Below are 21,152 nucleotides of genomic sequence, written 5' to 3'. Positions count from 1 at the left end.
CTCTTCGTTTCTTTCATTTTATAGACAGAGAAATGTGCCTCTGGGGATTCCTTGGGGAGATGAGGTTCAGGATGAGCTCCCCCAGCTTCTGACTTCCCTCAGGGCTTTTGCAGTCCCATGTGTGGAATCTACCTGCTGTCTCTCACAACATCCCTGGTGACACTCTTCCCTAACAATCCCTTTGGGGGACAAAATAATGATCTCTAGTTCTTAGGAAACTGTCACATCAGCAAAACACTAGTACTGAACCTCTGGGTCAACCTGAACTGGGATGGACTATCAGTGACAGGAACGTGCTCCAGAGCAAGTGGGCTGGCCGCATGTTAACAGAGTGATGTCAGAGTCTGTCATCTCTTTGGCTGACCACAGCTTGCTGGCCAAGATGGCAGCTTCCTCCCTGGTCTTTATCTTGGATCTAGAGATTCAGCTGGACATTTCTCATTTCCCAGAGGGAAAAATAGAGGGGAAGGAGCCTGAGCAAATTCTTACAGGGGACCAGGACACTGACTGGCTCCAGACTCTGGAACTATATTGTTGTTGCTTTTTTAAGTATTAGAAAATAAGTCTGTTTATTATAATCAGTTTCCTTCCAACAACCTTATGAGTCATTACTGTTATTTGCATGTTACAGTGGAGAAAACCGAGTTTCAGGGAACTAGTAACATTTCCCAAGGTCAAATAGGTGAGGATGGGATTCAAATCCAGGACAGATAGGTGAGGATGGGATTCAAATCCAGGAGAGTTAGCCTTTCTTACTTGGTTACCTTCAACCCTCCACCATTGCTCTGCTCAAAACACATTGCCTCACTGCAGTACCTTCTTGTCTGGGGTTTAGGTACCGTGCTCTCCATTCCCTGGAGTCAACCATCATCTGAAAATAGTATACGGAAAATCCCAGAAAGAAACACTTCAGAAGCTTAAAATAAGTTCTGCTTCAGTATATTGCTATGATGCATCTATTTTATTATTTATTGTTGTTAATCTCTTACTTTGCCTAACTTATAAATTAAGCTATTATAGGTATGTATTTACAGGAAAAAATAATTCCTCCATCTCTTCCTCTTTTCTTCCTTCTCCCCCATCTTCCTTTTTTCCTTGTTGGTATAACCTGCAGTTTCAGGCATTCACAGAGGTCTTGGAATGTATCCCTTATGGAAAAGGGGGTGATTGCGGTAGTGTGCAAAGTTTGAACGCCATCACCAAAGAGTCAAGTCGCAATCCACTTCATTCCTGCCTTTTTCTTTGCTTTTTCTGAAGGCTTTAAACCAGATGGCATGAGTCTACCTGGAGAGAGGTGGAGTGGGAAGAGCTGATATAGAGATGAAAGAAAGGAAGGAAGCCTTGAGAAAGGAAGAAGACTAGGACCCTTTCCTTGTCCTTTGTCGGTAGGATCAGACCCAAGCTCTTGAATTGGAGCTGCTACTGATTATATGGCCTTCTCAAGAGTATCTGGGGCTCCTGGACTTTGACTTGTTCCAGAAGATCCTCGGAAGGTTATGAGGACTTGAATTATTTGCAAAGCTATGAACAGTAATTTCCTGACAAATACATTTCTCAAAGGACCAGGGATAGTATGTATCAAGTCCAAGTGCATCAAAGGTGGAGCTCTTTCAGATACCCCAAATCCATCTGCCACTCACATATTCCTTGTCTGTCCACTTCCGGATATGTGCAGGTGTATAAGATGTGATTAAAATATATGGTGAATGTGCAACATATTTTTATGAAAAAATATTGCAGTAAAAGGACACAATACCATTAATCCCCCTTGAAATCCTTTCTTTAGTTTCAAACACACTTGTCTCATATTCTTGACACTTTATGAAGCGGATCTGGAAATCCTACCTTGTCTGTCTTTAAGAGGTATGATAAAAAATACTGTGGGTGCTGCTGCTGGGTGCCCTCTAAGGGAAAGGTGGGCTTCTATCAACATTGTGGTACGTCTTCATCTACCTTATTGGCTGTCTCTGGTACCATGTGACTTCTGGCTTTCCCCCAAAGTCAAAATTACTGTGAATAGTAAATGTTTTGAATCAATTCAGTACATTGAGGCAGCCACAACAGCACAACTTAAAGACACTGGCAAAGAGGACTTCCAGAACCGCTTCAGAAAGTGGCAAGTGTGTTTGAAGCAAGGGGTATGACAGGGGACAGGGATAATGGTAATGTTTCTTTTACTATAATAAAATTTTTAAAAACTTAAACATGTACAGTATATTACAATCACACTTTGTATGCTGTCCTGTTAATCTCTCCTCTCTCTCTCTCTTTCTCTCTCTGTCTCTCTGTCTCACTGTCTCTCTCTCTCTCCCCTTATCCTCTGTCAACCTTGCTACCCTATTTCCACTTTTTTGTTTTTCCTTCATGTCACCCTTAGAGTAGAAACATCTTTAATTCTAATGAAAATCTTTGAGTTATCACTCCTACAACATTTTCCTGCTCTTTCCCTACAGGGAACCCCAAATAGCAACAGTTTGTCCAAGCGTCCCTGGCTTCAGTTTAATGTCTGTGAAGATCTTAGGGTTGGCACAAGGCACTCACCTGCTGAGACAAAAAAGATGCCTGCACTGAGAATGACATTGTGTCTGCTGCGGTGGAACTCGCTGGCTGCCACACAGAGCCCGCCGAAGAACAGCAGGGTGACGCTGAGGATGGGGAAGACGCTGGAGGCCCTCACAGCCCCTGTAGAGAGAAGGAGAAAAACCTTTGCCTACACCCCAGCCAGCTGGGGGATCCACCTACTGTGGATGCTGCTGGGACCTGCAGGAAAGACCACAGAAATTGGAGAAGGAACCCACGTCCAAAATAGGTAATGAGACCCGTGCAGTCCAATCAGGAACCCATGTTTAAAAGAGGCTCAGACTGGGATTAATACCCTGCAGGCATTTTCTGGAGAGATTTAACGATTTTGTTTTATCATCTGTGTGCTGTAAGTAAAGACTGATGAAATGAGGAAGGATTGCTAATGGCTTGAAGGCTCAACTTACCTGGAACTCCATCATGTACCATCCATGCCTCCCACTTTCCCAGTTCCCTGGGACAGATTCTCAGCCTTTTCCTGCCTCAGCCCAGTGTCACCCTTGACCCCTGCTGGGAGCTTGGGCATGAACAGAGGGAGAACCAGGGTTGGGTACAAGCCTCAGGGCCCAGGGAGGGCTTGCATTCACCCTGAGAGTGTTGCTGTATGCAAGGGACTGAGACACTAAAGAAATAAAAACAGCATGGCAGGTCCAGGGATAAATCACTGAAGAAAGGAAAAAGGGTTTTGCTTGCATTTTAAAACAGGAGTACAAGGTTTCCACTTCGTATTGAGACTTGCAGATTATACAGGCAGAGTCAGGAGTGATGGTGTGTGCCTGTAATCCCTGCACTCTGGGAAGCTGAGGCAGGAAGATCACAAGTTTGAGACTACACTTGACAATTTAGTGCCCTAGCAAGATTCTGCCTCAAAATGAAAAGAATAAATAAATAAAAAGGTTGAGGAGATAGATAGCTTCAGTACAAAGGCCCTGGATGTAATCCTCAGTATACAAACAAGCAAACAGACAATTGTAGTCAGCCTTGAACAGAGGGACCATCCTATCAGACCATCTGCCACTCATCAAAACTCAGAGCCGTCCCTGGTCCACTCCTCCATTTAAATAATGCAGAACCTGGCAATACCCATCAAAAACCCATGTGGTCACTGAATGACCAAATGGCTTATATTCACTGCACAAATATGTGTTGAGTACCTTCTAGATGTGAGGTGTTGTGCCAGGTCCTGGAGGGTGGGTAGACACATAACAACCACAAACCCACAGGCCAAGCCCTTGGAAATGGGTTGTGGCCAAGGAGTCAGAGCAGAATTTTGGGATCCTCTGTTAATTCCTTGGTTTCTGGACTATGGAGAAGCCCTGAGTTCCCAAGAGGGAGTTCCATTGTGGGGGAGTCCTCGTATTTGCTCAAACAGTATAGCAATATGGATATTCCTCGGCACACAGTGGGTTATGCCTTAGCAAACCTATGGTAAGTTGAAAATATCTTAAGTCAAAAATGTGATGAATGTATCTGGCCTGCTGAACATCATGGCAATACAGCATACCACAGAGTCTCGATTGTTCCTCCTTGTGATTGCATGGCTGACTGGGAGCTGAGGCTTTTTACAGCTGCCCGGTATCACCAAAGATGATCATCCTGCATACTGCTGGCTCAGGAAAGGAATCAAATTCGAAGTTTGAAACCAGATTTTTAATGAATGCATGTCTCTTTTGCACCACTGTGAAGCCGAAAAATGATAAGGTGAAATATTTTAAGCTGGAACTTCATTTCCTTGTAAGGTCAAGTGAGAATACATAGAACTAATGAATTTCCTCGGGTCTTGTCCTCCTGGGGCTTCTGTTCTAATATTGAAGACAGGCAGGTCCAACCACACAATTTATAGGACCTTGAGCAAAATTAAAACATGAGGACTTTTACTTCAGAATTGTCAAAATTTTTAAGATAGCAAGCATTGAGCCATGGGTGGGGCCTGTCTGAGGCCTGGGCCCTGACTGATCAGTAAGACAAGAGAGCCTGGAGCTTGAACAAAGTGGTGGACAAGAGGTGTGGTGAGTGGTTGGACTCAGCATATGTGGTACTGGGGACTGAGCCCAGAGCCTTTGCACCGAGTTGCATCCCCAGCCTTTTGATAAGTTTTTGTTTTAAGATAGGGTCTCACTACGTTTCCCAGTCTCCTGCCTCAGCTTCCCAGAGTTCTGGGGTTACTGGGGTGAGCAACTGTGCCTAGCTTCAGTGTGTGCATATAACACTTTGAAAGTAAAGCCACCGGAATTTGCTGATGGATCCACTGGGAGAGGGGAAGGAGTTGGCAATGGATGACTGACATACTTGCTGTTAGTCAGGAGTGATGATGGACCCTTTGCTTACAAATGGCATCTGGAGGAGGGCAGTGTGGGGTGAGGTAGGGAGGGGCACAGCTTATTTTGGCACAAGAGCCTCAAGGCTGAGTTCCTATTGCTCAGTGCTCCAGGCTCTAAACTCCATAGTCTCGGTGATTTGGCTCCAGCTGCTTTTCTTATTACCCATGAAGACATGCTCAGACCCAACAGTAGAGCTCCTTCCAGGTTGCTGTGCATGCTTTGTTTGCTTGCTTTTAGTTTTCTGAAAGTTTGGTGATTGGTATGGCTTGAGGTGGGGATCAACTGCTTAAAGAAAGCATGGAGAAACCTGGGAGGAGGGTAGAGTGCACAGGGGTGGGGTTCTCTTAATGAAAAACGGTTTGGGCCTATTTCAAGGCAGCCTGACCTGGGCAGTCCAGAGTGCCTAACAGTGGTGCTCCCCCTCTCCCTCTGATAGTGACATTTTGGCAGGGCTTCCAATCATCCTAGAACCCCCCAGGAGGAGAGAGGCTGGTGACTCTGACACCCTGAAAATCTGACCCCCATGACCATTTGAACCCCCATGGTTTCTGGCCTTCCCTGGCTGTCTACCCATCTTTGCTACCATGCATCTTATGTTGGGGCTCAAGGAATGATAAACTGAAAATATAGTGGTTTTCTGTTTTGTTTTTGAATTTGTTCTTTTGCTTTAATGGAAATTAAAAGGCCTGCAGAAAGCAGGCTCAGAATCCCAGTCCCTCTGATCTTGTCCCCACCACCCAAGTGTGAGAGAAGCTTTCCACAAAGTGCCCTTATTTGCCTGAAGTCTCAGCCTGCCAAAGAAGCAGCAATGACTTCTGGTGTCATTCTTGAGTTTTCATAACTAAACATTTAGAAGAGATTCTGAAGTCTGTTGATACAACTGGACAGATGTGGTCACACACCGTGGCCTCTATTTTGGTCCCATAGAGAATCCTTTTGATCCATTGTCTGTCCTGCAGGGCAGACTTGGTCTTGGGCCACTGTGTGTTCTCCAAATCGATTGAGTTTCCTGAAAAATTATTTGCTGTTCCCCCATCTTCTCCCTTCCCTGTGAAAAAGGTTATTGTAAGTTTCTAAATCACAGTGGACTATGCTGTGATATTTCTTTTTTTGTTTGTTAGTAGTTTAGCATGCTGTGTGTGTGTGTGTGTGTGTATGTGTGTGTGTGTGTGTGTGTGTGTGTGTGTGTGTGTGTGGTGCTGGCAGTGGAAGTCAGGCAAAGCAAAGTAAGTGCTCTACCACTGAGCCACTACCCCACTTGTTTTTTATTTTGAGACACAGTCTCTCCAAGAAACTCAGGCTAGGATCAAACATGAGATCCTCCTGCAGCTGGGATTATAGGTATGAGCAGCACACATACTTTTATCCCTTTTTCCCCTGCTTATTCCTCTTATCAGTTCATTTTGGTGCAACTTCAGAGGACAGAAGGGAAATTTCCCTTCATCCTACTGTTACAGGAGGCAGACCTGGTCCCTATGGTTCCTGTAGCATCAGGTAGAAGGTATGGTCCTAGGGCCTTGAGTGTGGATGTAGCTTATTTCTGATGGGTCCAGCGAATATGGGAACAATTCACTACAGTTTCTAAAAATTTACATCATGACCTGTGGATTTGCAGCTGGACTCTTGACTCAGATCCCCACAATATGAGGTGTGAGTCTCCTCATCCAGTATTTTCAAGTACCCATTCGGAACTTGTGAACTAACTTATAAAGTGTTTGTTTCAATTGTGTATTGACAGGAAACTGCTTGAATATTCAATATAGTAAGTTTATTTCAGTAAGAGAGAATTTTCTTAATTATAGAAAATGGTTAACTTTTGAAATGTGCCCAAAGCAAATGCTGTAAAAACTTGAAGCTATTGGATAATTTTGGTTACAGAAGTGTATATCTGACATGTGCGGACATGTGGCATGTAAATGCAGCTGTTTCCTAAATGGTGGAGTCACCATTTAGCAACCCAGTGATGGTCAGATCCCACTCTTTGCCTCATCAACAAGAGCAGATTCTGTAAACTCTAGCTGCAGGTGTCTGCCTTGCTGTGGCTATTTCTGCTGCTCTTTTCTCCTGAGACACTTCACTGCTAGCCACTTAGGTTCATATGCTCAGGTTCCTTTGCTCACTGCTAAACAAATCAAAGGAAGTCATTTACTTTGGTAAGAAGAAAAAGGGATTTATTTACAGCTAGCTGCAAGGAAATGGAGGGGTCTCATTATCCAAATCACCATCTTACCATGCACAGGTATGTTAGGGTCTTTCATAGCAAGGAACAGTGTGGGGAGGGATACAACATGACAATAAATGTGTTCGGGCTTGCTTTATCCCTTTCTGGACCCAGATCTCTCCATCCTTTCCCTATGGAGCTTACACGGGGACTTTGACCTCCTGATACAGCATTTGCATATTGTGTTCACTTGTTTGGGCAGAGGAAAGGTGAGGGTGGGGGCCAAGTGGGGATAGGGGTTTATGTCCTTGGCCTGAGTAAGTTTGGAGAAACCGCTTGTCTCTAAAGGTAAAAAAAATCTAACTTTCAAAGTTCCATTTTGTTGTTCCAGTTACAAGTCAAGGTCCATCCTGCATCGTTATAGCCCCAGAAATGTGTAACAACTTCAGAACGAAAGTGGATTATTGACTTCCTTCCCTGTTTCGCCTTCCCAAGCAATCTGGGGCTAAGTCAGGGTCTTGAGGATGGGGAGGTAAGCTTGTACAAGTAGAATTTTGCTCTTCATGTCTGAGGGAGGCATGGCTGAATCCAATGCTGTGTGATGGGAGTCTTTAGTCAACAGAATTTAGGGCCTATTCAACCTGCTGGGGTGCTGTGGTGTGCAAGTGTTCCCCCTAAACTTCCTATATTGGGAACTTTATCACCCAGTTCATTTTAATCATATTTGGAGGTGGGCTCTTTGGGAAGTAATTAGGATTAGTAGAGTATGAGAGTGAGGCCTCTATTATGCCACTGGTGTCTTCATAAAAGTGAGTGAGAGGGCCAGAATATAGGTCAGTGGCCTAGTATCTGCCTGGCTTGTGAGAGGTTCTGAGTTTGATACTAAGAGAGAGAGAGACATGAGACATGAGGTGGCACAGTTGCTCCATGACATAGTGAAAAAGCCTTTACCACAGGCTCAGCCAACACCATGTTTTTTTTTTTTTAGGTTTTCAGCTTTCAGAATCTCAAGCCAAATAATCTTCTATTTATCAATTACCTACTCTCGGGCATCATACTTATGAGTTTATGCCACAGCTTATCCCAAAGTCCACACAGGGAAGAAGAAGCAACAGAAAAATCACATGCGAATCCCAAACCCATCAGAGGAGTGAGTCACAGCAGGAACTGTTAGCTTAAACTCTTGGATGGGTAACCAGACCTCTGTGGAAACACAACTTCGAGCCTAATGGCTGGGTCAATGATTTCAAAATTCTCAGCAAGGAATCTGTGTGTTTGTTAAAGTCCCTTCCTTAAATTTAGCCTGATTCTGTGGCTCTGGGTGAAGCTCAGGCAAGCCGAGAGGTGAGGGAACAGAGAACCATCCCCTCCTTCCCAGAAGAGAGAAAAATGTTTTGTTGGAAAAGCAACCAACCTCTGCAAAGAACTTTAAATCAATTTTGGGAGTTCTGGAATAGAAGTCACAGTTCTGTTTGGTTTCCGACAGGGCAAATATCAAGATGTTTCACCCAAGCAGGAAAGATAAACAAAGATACACTACAGGCACTCTGCAAAAATCTCACTGGTCAGGACTTCAAAGCCATTCTTTTTTGAAGGATCCAAGCTGTTGGTGTCATCCGCCAAGCCATGGTTAAACTATATCTTCAAATGAGGCTTTTAACTCCTTACACCAAAGCCTGTATAGTTGCTGATGTGAGGGGTTTGAATAAGTTATTGAGGATGAAGAAGTGGTATGCTTATGTGTAAAAATTTAACCTAAAATCAGTTTCTTTCACATTGACCCCATACCACTTCTGTTGGGTTAAGAGCTCATATGTAGAACCATGACCATATAAGACCAGCATGCATGAATAAATCTAATGATTTTGAACGGAAAACTTCCTTCCTTCCCTACTTCCCTCCTTCCCTCTTTCCTTGTGCTAAGAATTGAACCCAGAGCCTCACACATGCTAAGCATACACCATACAACTGAGCCACACCCCTACCCCAGCAAATATAACTCAAATGAGTTACAAGTAGGACAATTTCTTGGAAGTTTTATTTATAATTGCAATTAAAAGCTAACACACAACACCTTAAAATCTAACATTTTGGAATGACATATATTCTTGCAAAAATTTTATTTAAAACCCAACCCAGGTTCTCACTGTGCCTGGGATAATGTAAGGCCGGTGTCTGCCACTGACTTTGGTAAATCCATGCAACAAAAGACAGCTAATACATATTGTTTCAAGATTACATGCTGGACCTGGGCTAAATGTAATATACATTAGCTTAGCTAGTTTTCATGACCTTGTCAGAGAGATGACATTGTAATCTCCATTTCCATTTCGGATCAGATAAAGAAAGTTAAGAGATTGAGAAGTAAATCAAATAGCCTCAGGTCAATCTGTATTGTAGAGTCAAACTAGGGTCAAAGTCTGGGTCTATCAGATTGTAGAGCCCTCTCCGAAGCCACCATACTCTGCTGGCTCATTTATGCTAGAGTTGTGACAGTTCACATCACATCCAGATTTCTGACCCTGGAAGAGTCCTAGGAGCCACTGGCCCTGTCCCATTAGGATTGAAACTGGAAGGAAGTCAAAGGAGAGGTGATTTGTGGTTTGTATTTATCCTCACAGGCCTCGCCCCTGGGACCTTGCCCATTTAGCACCTCACCCATTAGCACCTCAGCCATTAACACTTTGCCCATTAACACTTCAAATCACCTCTCTGGGAAAGGTGAAACTTGTATTCCAGTTGAAAATTTCTTAGGTATTTTTTACTAAGGAGACTAAAAAGAACCTTTCAGTTTTGACTCATTTACTTTTTTTTTCTTGTTTTCTAGTTCACTGAAATTGAGAGTTAGATATCAGAACCACATGAATGTCTCTGCATGTGAAGCTCCTTTGCACTTAGAGACAGATATAGAGGAACCCCAAACTCAGTGTCTGAGTGGACGATGGCAAGAGACCCCACCCTGCTCCCAGGACAGACCTGAGAATTGGGGGAACTTACGCAGGAGATACTCAGCTGTATCCTGTTCATAATCTGCATCTTCAGGGAAGTGATCGATTTTCTTGCACACACCTCGGAAAGCCCCTGTGGAAACAAATATGATACTGAGCCAAGGAGAGAATCCAGGATCCACAGCCTCTATCATATGGTGTAGATCCCTCCCGTGGTCATTAGAGCTGTGCGGTGGTAGGCACCTTCATTTAAGGTGTAGGAAAAAGAAAGTTTGCTGTAGTTTGAATCCTGAATTCCCTCTTAAAGTCTTAGTCAACAGCTTGAGGTGCTAGCAGGAACCTTAAGGAGGTGGGGCCCAGCAGAAGGTAGTTAAATCACTGGGGATGTGTCCTTGTAGGACTTTTGGGACTCTGGAGGGCTTCCTCTGTTTTTGCTTCCCAGTCTCAAGGAGGTAAGTAGCTTTGCTCCACCGTGCTCTGCCTGCTGCGATGCTCTGCTTCACACAGGCACCAGAACATTGGGGCCAGTGGACCATGCAGTGAAACCTCTTAAACAGTAGCCTAAATAAACATGCCCTCTCCAACTAGTGAAGGGAAAAAGGAAGTGGAATTTGAGTACATTAATTTGTATTCCCATTTTATGAATGAAGAATTTGGGCTTAAGAATTTTGCTTCAAATTACTCAGGTAAGTACTAGGACCAAGATTTTAATCAAGATCTGATTCGAGGCATTCTGGAATATAGTTCACTGTCTCCAAAGACACTCATATCTGACCACAGGACCTTCCCCTTTTCTCTCTGTCCTTCACTATGTGGCTCAGCCCTTCAGGAGGCACACAATTGCTAAGGATGCATGTCAAAGAAACTGTCAGTGCTTTCTTTTCTTCAGCATAAACTTGACTTAACTCATTGTGTGTGACTGATAATCATCCTGAGTGCTTATTAACTAGCCAATTAACCAATCTCTGTGGCAGTGAATGGCTTTGTCAGTTCTTATAAATGACAAACAATACTCACAATGTCTTGCTACCACACAGTGTAGAATTATATCTTCTTGCTCATGTGGGATGAGGGGCAATGTAGTGTTGTGAGAAGTGGGAGGTGGAAGAGAACTGGACAGAGCTGCTCTTGAATTTCATAGCAGTCCGTTGTAAGACTGCATAAAGGCTATCTGCTTACCTAAGATAATTTTTGCAAAGCTGCAAGTACACCAGTGTAACAACTGCTATTTATTGATTGCTTCCAATAGGCCAGGTCCACAGATAAAGCCTCATATCCTCTATCTCATTTACTCTTCCCCACCACCTCAGGAATAAAGGGTTATTAATATTGACATTTTGGTGAGGAAACAAAAAACACAGAGGTGATTAAGGTACCACAGTTGCTAAGTGATAGAATCAATATTTGAATCCAGGCTCCAAAGCCTGTGGTTTCACTGTTGTGGTATGAATAGCTATTATTATTACATCTACTATCATTATGACTATTATTATCTAATAATGATGAGTACAATCTGTTTAATCCCTACCATAAAAGGCTCCAGGCAAGGACATTTCAGAATGATTGTGATGGAATATGTAGGACATCTCTTTGTTTCTGAGTCTCTGGTCACAGGCAAAAAATAGACTCTGAGCCAGCAAAATAATCCAGACAAAAAGACTCAAGGAAATTCTTAGAAGAAAGACAAATTCATGACATCTTCCCTCTTAATGATAAAAGATCTTAAGTTTTTCTTGTTTAGATTTCAAAGTCTCGATTACAAATTTTTGTTTGATTTTCTGCCTTATAATTGACTGGATAATTAACACATATCATCCATTTATTATATACCACCTAAGCATGTTAATGTTTTACCCTCTTTAGTTTTCAAAATATCTGATGTTGCAATGCCTGTTTTATAGGTGACAAAACTGAGGCTTAGCCAAATAAACAATCTACCCAAAAACTTAGCTAAGAAATGCTTTACTCAAGTGCAGGTCTGACAGAACCCAAATCAAAGCTCCTAACCACTGTCATGCCTTGTGTCTCTTGAATGGCTTTAGAGTTCTAAGCAAAATCCTTTGCTAGGTGGTTTAATTTTGTGATCCATTCCCCGCTGTTGGTTATGGCAATGAACTGGACCAATGATTTTCCCATCAACCATACTTTTTCCCATGATGAGCAGGCAGGTTATTGGTAGTAGTGTAACCTCTCTATTAACTATTTTACGTAAATCAGGAAACATTTCATAGGGAATAAAGGGTCAGCTGAAAATCATTCTAAGAGCAATCAGAATCAGTGTGGGAATTAGGAACTATGTGTTTGCCTGCATCCACATGTGAAATGAGCTTTCTCCATGTGACTTAAAGCAGATGGAAATCAAGACCTAGAACTAGCAACCACCAGTAGTTACTGGAAACAGTCACCAGTTTCTAATGATCTGATGTTACCTACCACTTATTTTTGTTCAGCCCATGAGCTAGGAACGGTGTTCGCATATTTAGATAATTGAAAAAAATCAAAAGAAGAATGTTACCTTATGTAAAAAGTTCATATGTTGGCTTCTATAAATAAAGTTTTACTGAAATGCAACCATGCCCACTTGTTTATATAATTTCAATGAAACTTCTCAAACTGCTGTGGCTGAGTTAAATATGACAGAGACAATAAAGCTGAAAATATTTACTCGTTAGCCCTTCAAGAAGAAAATATGAGGAACCCTGGTCTAAAGATTTCTGACCTGTGAAGACAAAAGTGAAAAAGAAAATGTAGTTTGGGCCTTCCTAAGGTAGAAGACACAATCTGTTGCTGCTTCTGAAGCAGAGAATGGTAGGCTTTTGCAAATCTGGGCTGCAAACTGTTTTGTTTTCTGATTTTGTTTGCTTATTTGCTTTATTTTAATTGCAGTATTTTATAATGTATCTTACTTTATTTTTTTAAAAATTTAAGTATGTTGCTGTGATTTAGAATTCAGGGTATTTCACATGAAAATCTTGATTTGTAATTTCTCTTAGAACATAAAGAGCTGTGATTCACATTTCTATGTGACAGTAACCCCTTGTAGCTGAGTATTAGGAACCCTCTTAGGCCTGGACACAAATCGGCCAAAACCCTGGTTGACTCTTACGACATTTGCTTGTCTCTGTAGGCATTCGAGTTTGTAACCTCTGAGCTAAAACATGTTTGGGCAGAACCCAGTTTTGGAGTCACACTTCAGATCAGTCCTGACTCAGCCACCTACTAGTTGCGGTACCTACATCAAATTGCCTCTTTGAACCTCAGCTTCTTCCTCTACGAAGGAAGATATCAATAGTTACCTCGTGAAGTTGTCCAGAAAATTAATTGAGGCAGTAAATAGTAGTTACAGTGACAGCCACTGTTGTCAGCACTTTGCACATAAATCTTTCAATCAGACAATGACATGAAATATTTAGCGCAGCTCCTGGAACATAGTAAGAACTCAATAAATTAAAGCTATTCCTACTGTTGGTTTTGGTAGGTATTTTAGGACCAGAAAAGACATTTTGGCAATATGGTGAGATCTTAAAAAGCAATATAAACAGAAAGAAAATCAACAATTTCTCCCATGGAAGACATACTGAAAATGAAGCTGCTGTCATTCCAAGTCATATACCCATCATAAAATTGTATTAGTAGCATATTGTTGGCTCCCAGAAATAGCCACTAGTTAGCATTTTTTATATTTCCTCCCAGGCTTTCCTCCTCTATGCTTTCACACAAAAATAATTTAACAAGATTGGGATCATGCTGTTCTTCTCACTTACATTTCCTTAAGAGTATTTCCCTATGTCAGTTAATCTTAGAAAATAGAAGGGAGTGGGACTTGTCCACAAACTGCAAAGGATGGAGCCAAGAGAGATGATGGGAAAATCTAAACAGCAAGGATTAAGTCAGGAAACAGGAAAACACTATCCCAGCACAGCTGTAAGCTAAAGTCCTAGGGCAGAAGGAGGCAGAAACTGAGAGTGAGTGAAATAGACCTGGAGAGGAATCAAGGTGTTTAGGATGGGGACAGGTGCAGTAACCACAAATGAGAGGTGGTAGGGACCCAGCACTGGGCAGGTGTGAGAAAGGAGCACTGAGAAATAAGAGATCACAGCATCTTGGGAAGAGCTTTGAAATGGAAGACAGAACTAGCAGAAATATGCTGAGACGTCAAGGTATAATGGTAGAGACTAGCATTGTGGTGACTGTGGCTCCATCCTGGGAGGAGATTATACCAACTGTTCATCTCTGGCTCAGGCAATGAAAGAATACTTTCTTCCCTGGAGGAAGTATTCTTATAACATTCCTTATAGTCAAACCCTTGGAATAATCCTATTAAAATCAAGAATGAGATAATGCCCTGAAATTCCCTAATATTTAGTACAGTTCTACAAGGTCTCGTAAGCACAAGAATTCAGTTATAAACAACAGAAAAAAATGAAATACAGGCAGCATTTTCTTCTAGATGATAGAATTAGTCTATTTGGGAAAATGAAGGCAATTAGCTAGAAAAAATATCAGGATGAATGAAAGAGCCCAGGCAGGTGGTTACTTGCAGGATATTAAGTTATATAACAAAGCTGTAATAATTAAGTCGTTGTAGTACTAGCATTTAATAGTAACATTTATTTTTTCAATGCAGAGAAATATTGTAAAGAAAACAACAAGCAGTCCACTATACCATATTTATATAATCTTTATAAATTAAAATACATGTATGTAGTTCGCAAATTCAAAAGACTATATGTATGTGGTTAGCATAGGAAGAATTTAAAGTAATGCAACTCCCATCATCAAAATTTTCTCACCAAACTTAGTAGAATGATTTTACCTGAATGTAAGGTGAAATCACACCTAAGCTGAGACTTGAAGCTTAATTAGAAGTTAATCAGAAGAAGAAAGGAATGTGTCTGAGCAGAGGGAACTACATGTGTGATGAGACAGAATAAGCAAGAGGAAAACATTCTTGGGGGCTCTAAGTAGCTTGAGGTGCCAGAAGATTAAGGTCTGCCACCCAGTAGGTCCACCTGGCAGGGAATGGTGTGGTGGGCACCTGGACAGGGGAGTGTGAGAACTGTAGAGGGATAACTGTTTTAAGATCCAAGGATTCATTGGTGGCCGAGACTGAGACTTGGGTCTGCAAGCCCCATCAAGGACAGAAACTCTAGTCTGGGGAAATAATGAAGCAGATACCTGTGCTTTGAAGGAAGCAAAATAGGATGATGCAATGGTGACTCTGAATGAGAGGGGGAGAGGTGGTATGTAACTTTGGCTTCAGAGAAAACTAGAGATTTGAGTTCAGAAGACCTGAAAACAGAGAAGAAGCCAGTTATACAAAGAGCCAGTGAAAAGGCCTTGAAGCCAGAGGGAACTGCAATTTCTATAGGCTCAGAGGTATAAATTCACAATCTGAGGAAAAGGGAGACCGGGGGGACAAAGTTGCTATCGTGGCAGTTTCACTGGGTCCATCAGCTTCTGGCTGCCCCTCCACACTGGATTTCTCGACCATGTAGGAGACTGAGTTGCACAGGGACCAAGCTCAATCCCAGCTGTTCCTTAAGGTTAGGAGCAACCAGGTTTGGGGTCACCTAAAAGATCCACAGAGTCCTGGGTGGTTTTGAAGTATTCAAGGGTGGAAAGGAGTCTAAAAAATGGAACATTAGGCCTTCTGATTCTTGAAGTCCTTGTCAACTATGTACAAGAAAAGTGACACTTCCAACCTACTTGGGCTGCATGAGGGGTTCAGAGTCCCCATTCTGAGTTATTTCCTGATACTGGGAAATGGTTATCAACAACCACGAGGGACAGTAAGGCTGCCCAGCTATGAATTTGTCCAAACAATTCGGATTATTGACATCTGGGGGGAAAAGTAGGCCTCTGCTTTTCGTGGCAGGTTTATAGTTGTTCTATATCGGGGAAGTGGAGCGGGGGAGCACAAGCTTTGGAGGCTTGAGTTTAAACCCCTGTCTCAGCACTTCCTGCCCCTTCCATTGGATGGCTTTATGTAGTGGACTGAATATTTCTCCCCTAAACTCATAGTCTAAAGTCCTAGTCCCTAAGGTGACGGTGTAGGGAAGTGGCAGTGATGGTACAAGTAGTGCTTAGGTTTTGAGGGTGGAGTCCTCACCAATGGGATTAATGCCTTTAAGGAAAGGAATCCATAGAGCTCTCTGACCTCCCCATGTAAGGATACAATGAGAAGAGGGCAATGGGCAAGCCAAAATAAAGTCCTCAGCAGAGCCAGGCCATGCTGGCATCCTGATCCCAGACTTCTTACTTCCAGAACTGTGAGAAATAAATTCCAATTGTTTAGCCACCACTCAGTCTGTGAGATTTTGTGATAGGGTTTCACCTGATTAAGACACTTTAGGCAAGTTATTTATTCCTCTGAGCCTAGATCGCCTCATTTTAAAAGCGTTGATAATCTCCTGATAGTTGGAGTTGCAAAAGAAATCGTTATATTATCCACTTCTTATTTAGATGTACTTTGTGACGCAGTGGGTGAAGGCTCCTTGGTTATTTCTCACAGTGATAAGAAGCAGGCACCATTATGGGTCACATGGTGGCACGACAATTGTGGTTTCTGGAGTGAGGATGACTGTGCTGGAATCTTGATTGTGCCACAGATTAGTAAATCACTTTGCTTATGTGTGCTTAGTTTTCTCCTCCGTAAGGTTGGAGCATAATAGTAGTGTCCTCTGTTAAGGTTTTTATGAGAGGAAGAGGAGTCCCTATTTGTCAATGCTTTAGAGTAATGCTTAGGGTATGGTAAGTTTAGGTAAGTGTATGCTGATGTAATAAATACTGCACATTTAAAGATAGGGGAAATGAGGCATAAATCTAAAGTCTGACTGAAGTCTTATTTTGAGACAAAGTCTTACTAAATGGCCCAGACTGGCCTTGAACTTGTAATCCTCCTGTCTCAGCCTTCTGTGTAGCCATGATTACTGGCACTCACCACTGTACCTGACTCAAGCCTGGGTGCCAAGATGAGAAATCTATGATACTCATGTCATTAGCATCTCAGTTTTGATCTGGACTATGAAGATACTCACGGGAAGCTGTAGACTTTGGCTTCCCTTCTATCCTCAGAGAGATTCACATACACACATGCATACTTGTGCATGAGCCTGGACTGCCACCCTCTGGAGGGAATACAGCCGGAGCACCTGTGAGACCATGTTTGGCCAGGGGCCAGATGAGTCTTTCTGGATCCTTTGAAAATAGTTTTGCATCTAGTATTTTGGGTTTCAAGTCAAGAAATCCTGGTCCTGGAAAAGAGAGGCCTGGGGAAATGAGATTATAAACCCAGGTCAACTTTTCTGAAGGGAGATTTCCCCAGGCTATGCCTCCTCCAGTGAAAGGAAAGGATGTCAGTAGACCTGCGCATGGTCTTCCATCTCCAATGTGCTATGAGCAGCCCATAAGAGGGCCTGGGGGCAGGCTTTAGTGGCTGTAGGTTCACCTAGTCCAACAAGGTCACAGTACATCACATTAGGAAGAGTGAAAGGGTGCACCCCTAACCAGCGCCCTGACATGACACCTTGGTCTCTGGTAGGTCTTAGTTTTGAGCTCTCAGCTGGCTATTGGGGCCTGGAATTTGGCTGTACTGATTACATTTGTGGTGAGATGAGTACTAAGCTCCAGAAACTACACTGATCCCATTTCTGCGCAGGACCTGGTTCTAGGCATCCCTAACCAGAGCACCAAGGTGTCAAGTTCAATTATGTAAATCTCTTCTCAGATCCTAGTTTGAGAGTTTATCTTGACATACAGAAAGAAAAGCAAATATCAAGTTTGTTTATGTTTCTTGAGTACTTGGGTTAAGAAATCAAAAGCAACCCATTGACTGCAAAAATTTTGGGGTCTGTGTTACAGTAGATCTGCATTATATGGAGATAAGAATACCCGAAAACAGGGCTGGAGATATAGCTCAGTAGGCACAAGCTTCTGCTTGGCAAGCATGAGATTGTGAGTTTGATCCCCAGTACCAAACAAAACACCAAAATCCAAACCAAAACAAAAAAACCTGTAAACATCAATTCTCAACCCTGGCTTACGCTGGAATTGCTTCAAGGATTTAAGGAAAGTGGGGGGGGGGGAGGTTGACAACTAAAGAAGTTTGGATCGTTCCCAGAGATCCCTAATGAATCCAGGAGCTGCATTTTTCACAGCTCCAGGAGTATGCTGACTGGGTGGCTGAAGTTGGAGACCATGGGCTTCAAGGGAGTACACTTACAAATAAGAACTATTTCACAGTACACAGTGAAAGCCAAAGATAGGCTCCCGACATTACCATGCACATGAAATTCCGACTTATGAAAATGTTTATTTTTGCCTTATCTGCTCCTACACTGCAGTAGGGTGAACATAAAGTAAGTCATGCTGATTTGGGGAAGTAACATCATTTTTCTGATAAAGTCACACAATGGCCTAATACAAAATCCTTTGCTTTCTTGATTTTCATAGCAGGATCATAAAGTGGGTCATTTTTGCAAAAACAAAAAAATTTTAAGCATGTCATCAGTTTTCCCAAGGGCTTCTGCTAATCTTTGGTTTTGAAATCATTGGATGTGTCTATCATGCCATCATCCTTGTCAATTTTCTCTTCTTCTATTGTTAGTTTGTGTCCTGCCAGCAGGCTCTCATTTGCCCATGGTTGGCACACCACATTTTGTCTTCCATTTGCCCTGTATTGTCACATGTTGACAAAGCTTGCAATCAGAGAGAAGCTGCCAGACAGAAACTGGGAATGCCAGAGTGTTAAATGGGGTAAGGGTGGGAGGTGGGGAGGGTGCAGGGCAATGTTTTAAGCTGATTTTATGAGGAGTCAGGTCATGAACGCTCTTATTCATACCAAGACAGGGCTCACTTGCTAGTTCATGAAACCTCACATATACAGGATTTAGTAATAAATTCATGGCTAATGAGGACCCTGAGTTGAACTTGATCTCTCTGAGCAAGAAGAAGCACTTGGGGTAGAGCAATTATGAGTTATGGCTTTTAATAAAAGAGCCAAAAGAGTGAATGAATGAGTTAATGAGAAATAAACATCCTTAGATGTAACAGAAGTACAAAATGGAAGTGTTGGTGCATGTTCTTTTGTTCCACAGTGTCTATAGAGTTTCCTGGGTTCCATGAAGCATGGTCTGAAGCACTTGAAATTCATTGGTGAACAAAACAGACTAGCTTCTGGATCTCAGTGCTGTGCCACTGCAGTGGAGAAAGATCCTGAGTGAGAAAGTAAATGAAATAGAACTATCAGTAAAAAGAAAAAATAATTTCAGGGAGTAGTAAGTTGCAGGAGAGCAATAAATCTGGAGAATAATGAATCCTGGGGAAAGCCAATGAGAGTGGTCAGTGGGGTGGGTGGTGGAAGAGACACCATGAAATTGGGTGGACAGAGGAAGAGGGCTCCGGGAGAGAGTAACTTCAAAGACAGGAGGAAGTCATTTGTGTTAGTCAGCTTTCTGTCATTATGAAAAAGTACCTGGGAAAAACTCCTTAAAGGAGAAAAGATTTATTTTGTCTCCTTGCTTTGGGCTTGGGTTGAGGCAGAGCATCATGGATGGGAGCACAGAGAAGAGCGATGTTGCTCACCTCATGGTGGCCAGGAAGCAAAAAGGGAGAGAGATAGAAAGGGGTCAGGGTCTCAGTATCTCCTTCTAGGCCACACGCCCAGTGGCCTAACTTTTACTAGGCCCCATCCTGAAACTTCCACTGCCCTCCAATAGTGCCCTTATCTGGGGATTAAGCCTTCAATTTATGAGCAATTGGAAGGCATTTAAGATCGAAACCATAATGTCATTTATGGTGAGATTTGAGAGAAAAAGCCTTCCATCCAAAAGAAGCCACCAAAGCCTCAAAAAAGGAGAACATCTAGTGTTTTTCCAGAACTAAGACAAGTGTACAGCCACAAGCAGAGAGAGAGAGAGCAGAAGCAGGGCGAGGCCAGGCCTACAAAGGGCAACACAGATCACCAAACATTTTCCAGGCCAGGATGGAAACTGGAAAGGAATATAGACTATGCTTTTAGAGGACTTAGAAAAATGTAACTTGATTATAGTGTTGAATGATTGCTTTGGGTGCTAAGGTCTGGTAGAGGTGGAATGTGTCTTAGAGGAATCATTGAAGTGACATTGAACCTTTGAAGAAACAGAAGTGACAACTGATAATGAAATAGAACAGCAGCCAAGCTGGAGTCCAGCCACGTCTGCCCAGAGCCAGATGCCCAGTCTTGAAGGCGCCCTGCCTCAGACCCCAGCATGGGAAATTTATTGGGTAGAGGAGCTGCTGGGGCTGCTTGTTCATCCTCTGCATGCAGTGAATTGTCCTGTTTTATTTTTGACAAACCTGTTTTCAAGTGCTTTGCTTAATCAATATATTGGGTGGGCTCGAGAAGCTTGTGGTAAAATGTTTTCCCTAGTCCTTAATTATCTGATTGACCTTGAGTCCAAACGAAGCCCTGTTTAGTCTATGACCTAGGATGTAGCCAGTCCAGGGGGGCCAAGAGCCCAGCCACCCCAGCCTGATGGCAGGGCAGGTTCTAGTTCATGTCTGCAGCCCAGCACCAACTCCATAGGCACTGACATAAGATGAACCAATGACACAGAATAATTGTGAGTTTGAGGTGATTGCTAAGCAGGAATGCAAAGAGACCAAGAATAAGAGCCGGATATTATCTGATATGTGACGTTTACGTAAAAGCATTCAAATGCTGTGGGGAAAATCCAAAAGTTTACTGATCTTCTTTATTGGACAACTTATTATTAGTAGTAATAGTATTAGTATTATTACTTTGATGCTGGTTATCAGTGAGGGTGGAATTGTCTCTATAGTTACTCTTTTGTTTAGAGTCCCAAGGTCATCATTGTGGGGGTGGTACTGAGGTTTGAACTCAGTATTTGCACTGTGCTCCACTCCCCAGTTTATTTAAAATTTTTTTATTTGAATACAGGTCTTGCTGAGTTGCTAAACTGCCCAAGCTGGGCTCACACTTTCAATCCTCTTGACTCAGCTCCCACAGTATTGGAACTACAGGTGTATACCGTCATACCTGGCTCCAAACTTTTAACCCGGCCTTAGCAGGCATTCAAAGGAATCAACCAATCATCCTCTTTTCAGACCACAGAGGTTTCCTGATAATACCAGGGCTTT

General features: G+C 42.6%; 1 protein-coding gene across 2 annotated transcripts in view; it reads right to left on the bottom strand.

The window, feature by feature from the left end:
• The window catches only part of Cacng3 (calcium voltage-gated channel auxiliary subunit gamma 3), an 86,865-nt gene that overhangs the window by 4,418 nt on the left and 61,295 nt on the right, over positions 1-21,152 (bottom strand). Inside the window, exons 2-3 of one of the 2 annotated variants that reach the window (XM_063226677.1) lie at positions 10,039-10,143; positions 2,542-2,682 (exon numbers count right to left, since the gene is read on the bottom strand). In XM_063226677.1, the coding sequence (XP_063082747.1) occupies positions 2,542-2,682; positions 10,039-10,143 (246 nt within the window). The remainder of the gene's footprint in view (positions 1-2,541; positions 2,683-10,038; positions 10,144-21,152) is intronic. The other variant, XM_003477821.5, reaches the window with a different exon arrangement.

This window comes from Cavia porcellus, unplaced genomic scaffold (genome assembly GCF_034190915.1).
Source record: "Cavia porcellus strain 051 isolate PalLab524CR breed Dunkin Hartley unplaced genomic scaffold, mCavPor4.1 scaffold_16, whole genome shotgun sequence".
NCBI classification, from domain to species: domain Eukaryota; kingdom Metazoa; phylum Chordata; class Mammalia; order Rodentia; family Caviidae; genus Cavia; species Cavia porcellus.
Note: the sequence above shows the minus strand (reverse complement) of the source record. Positions and strands in the feature narration are given on the sequence as shown.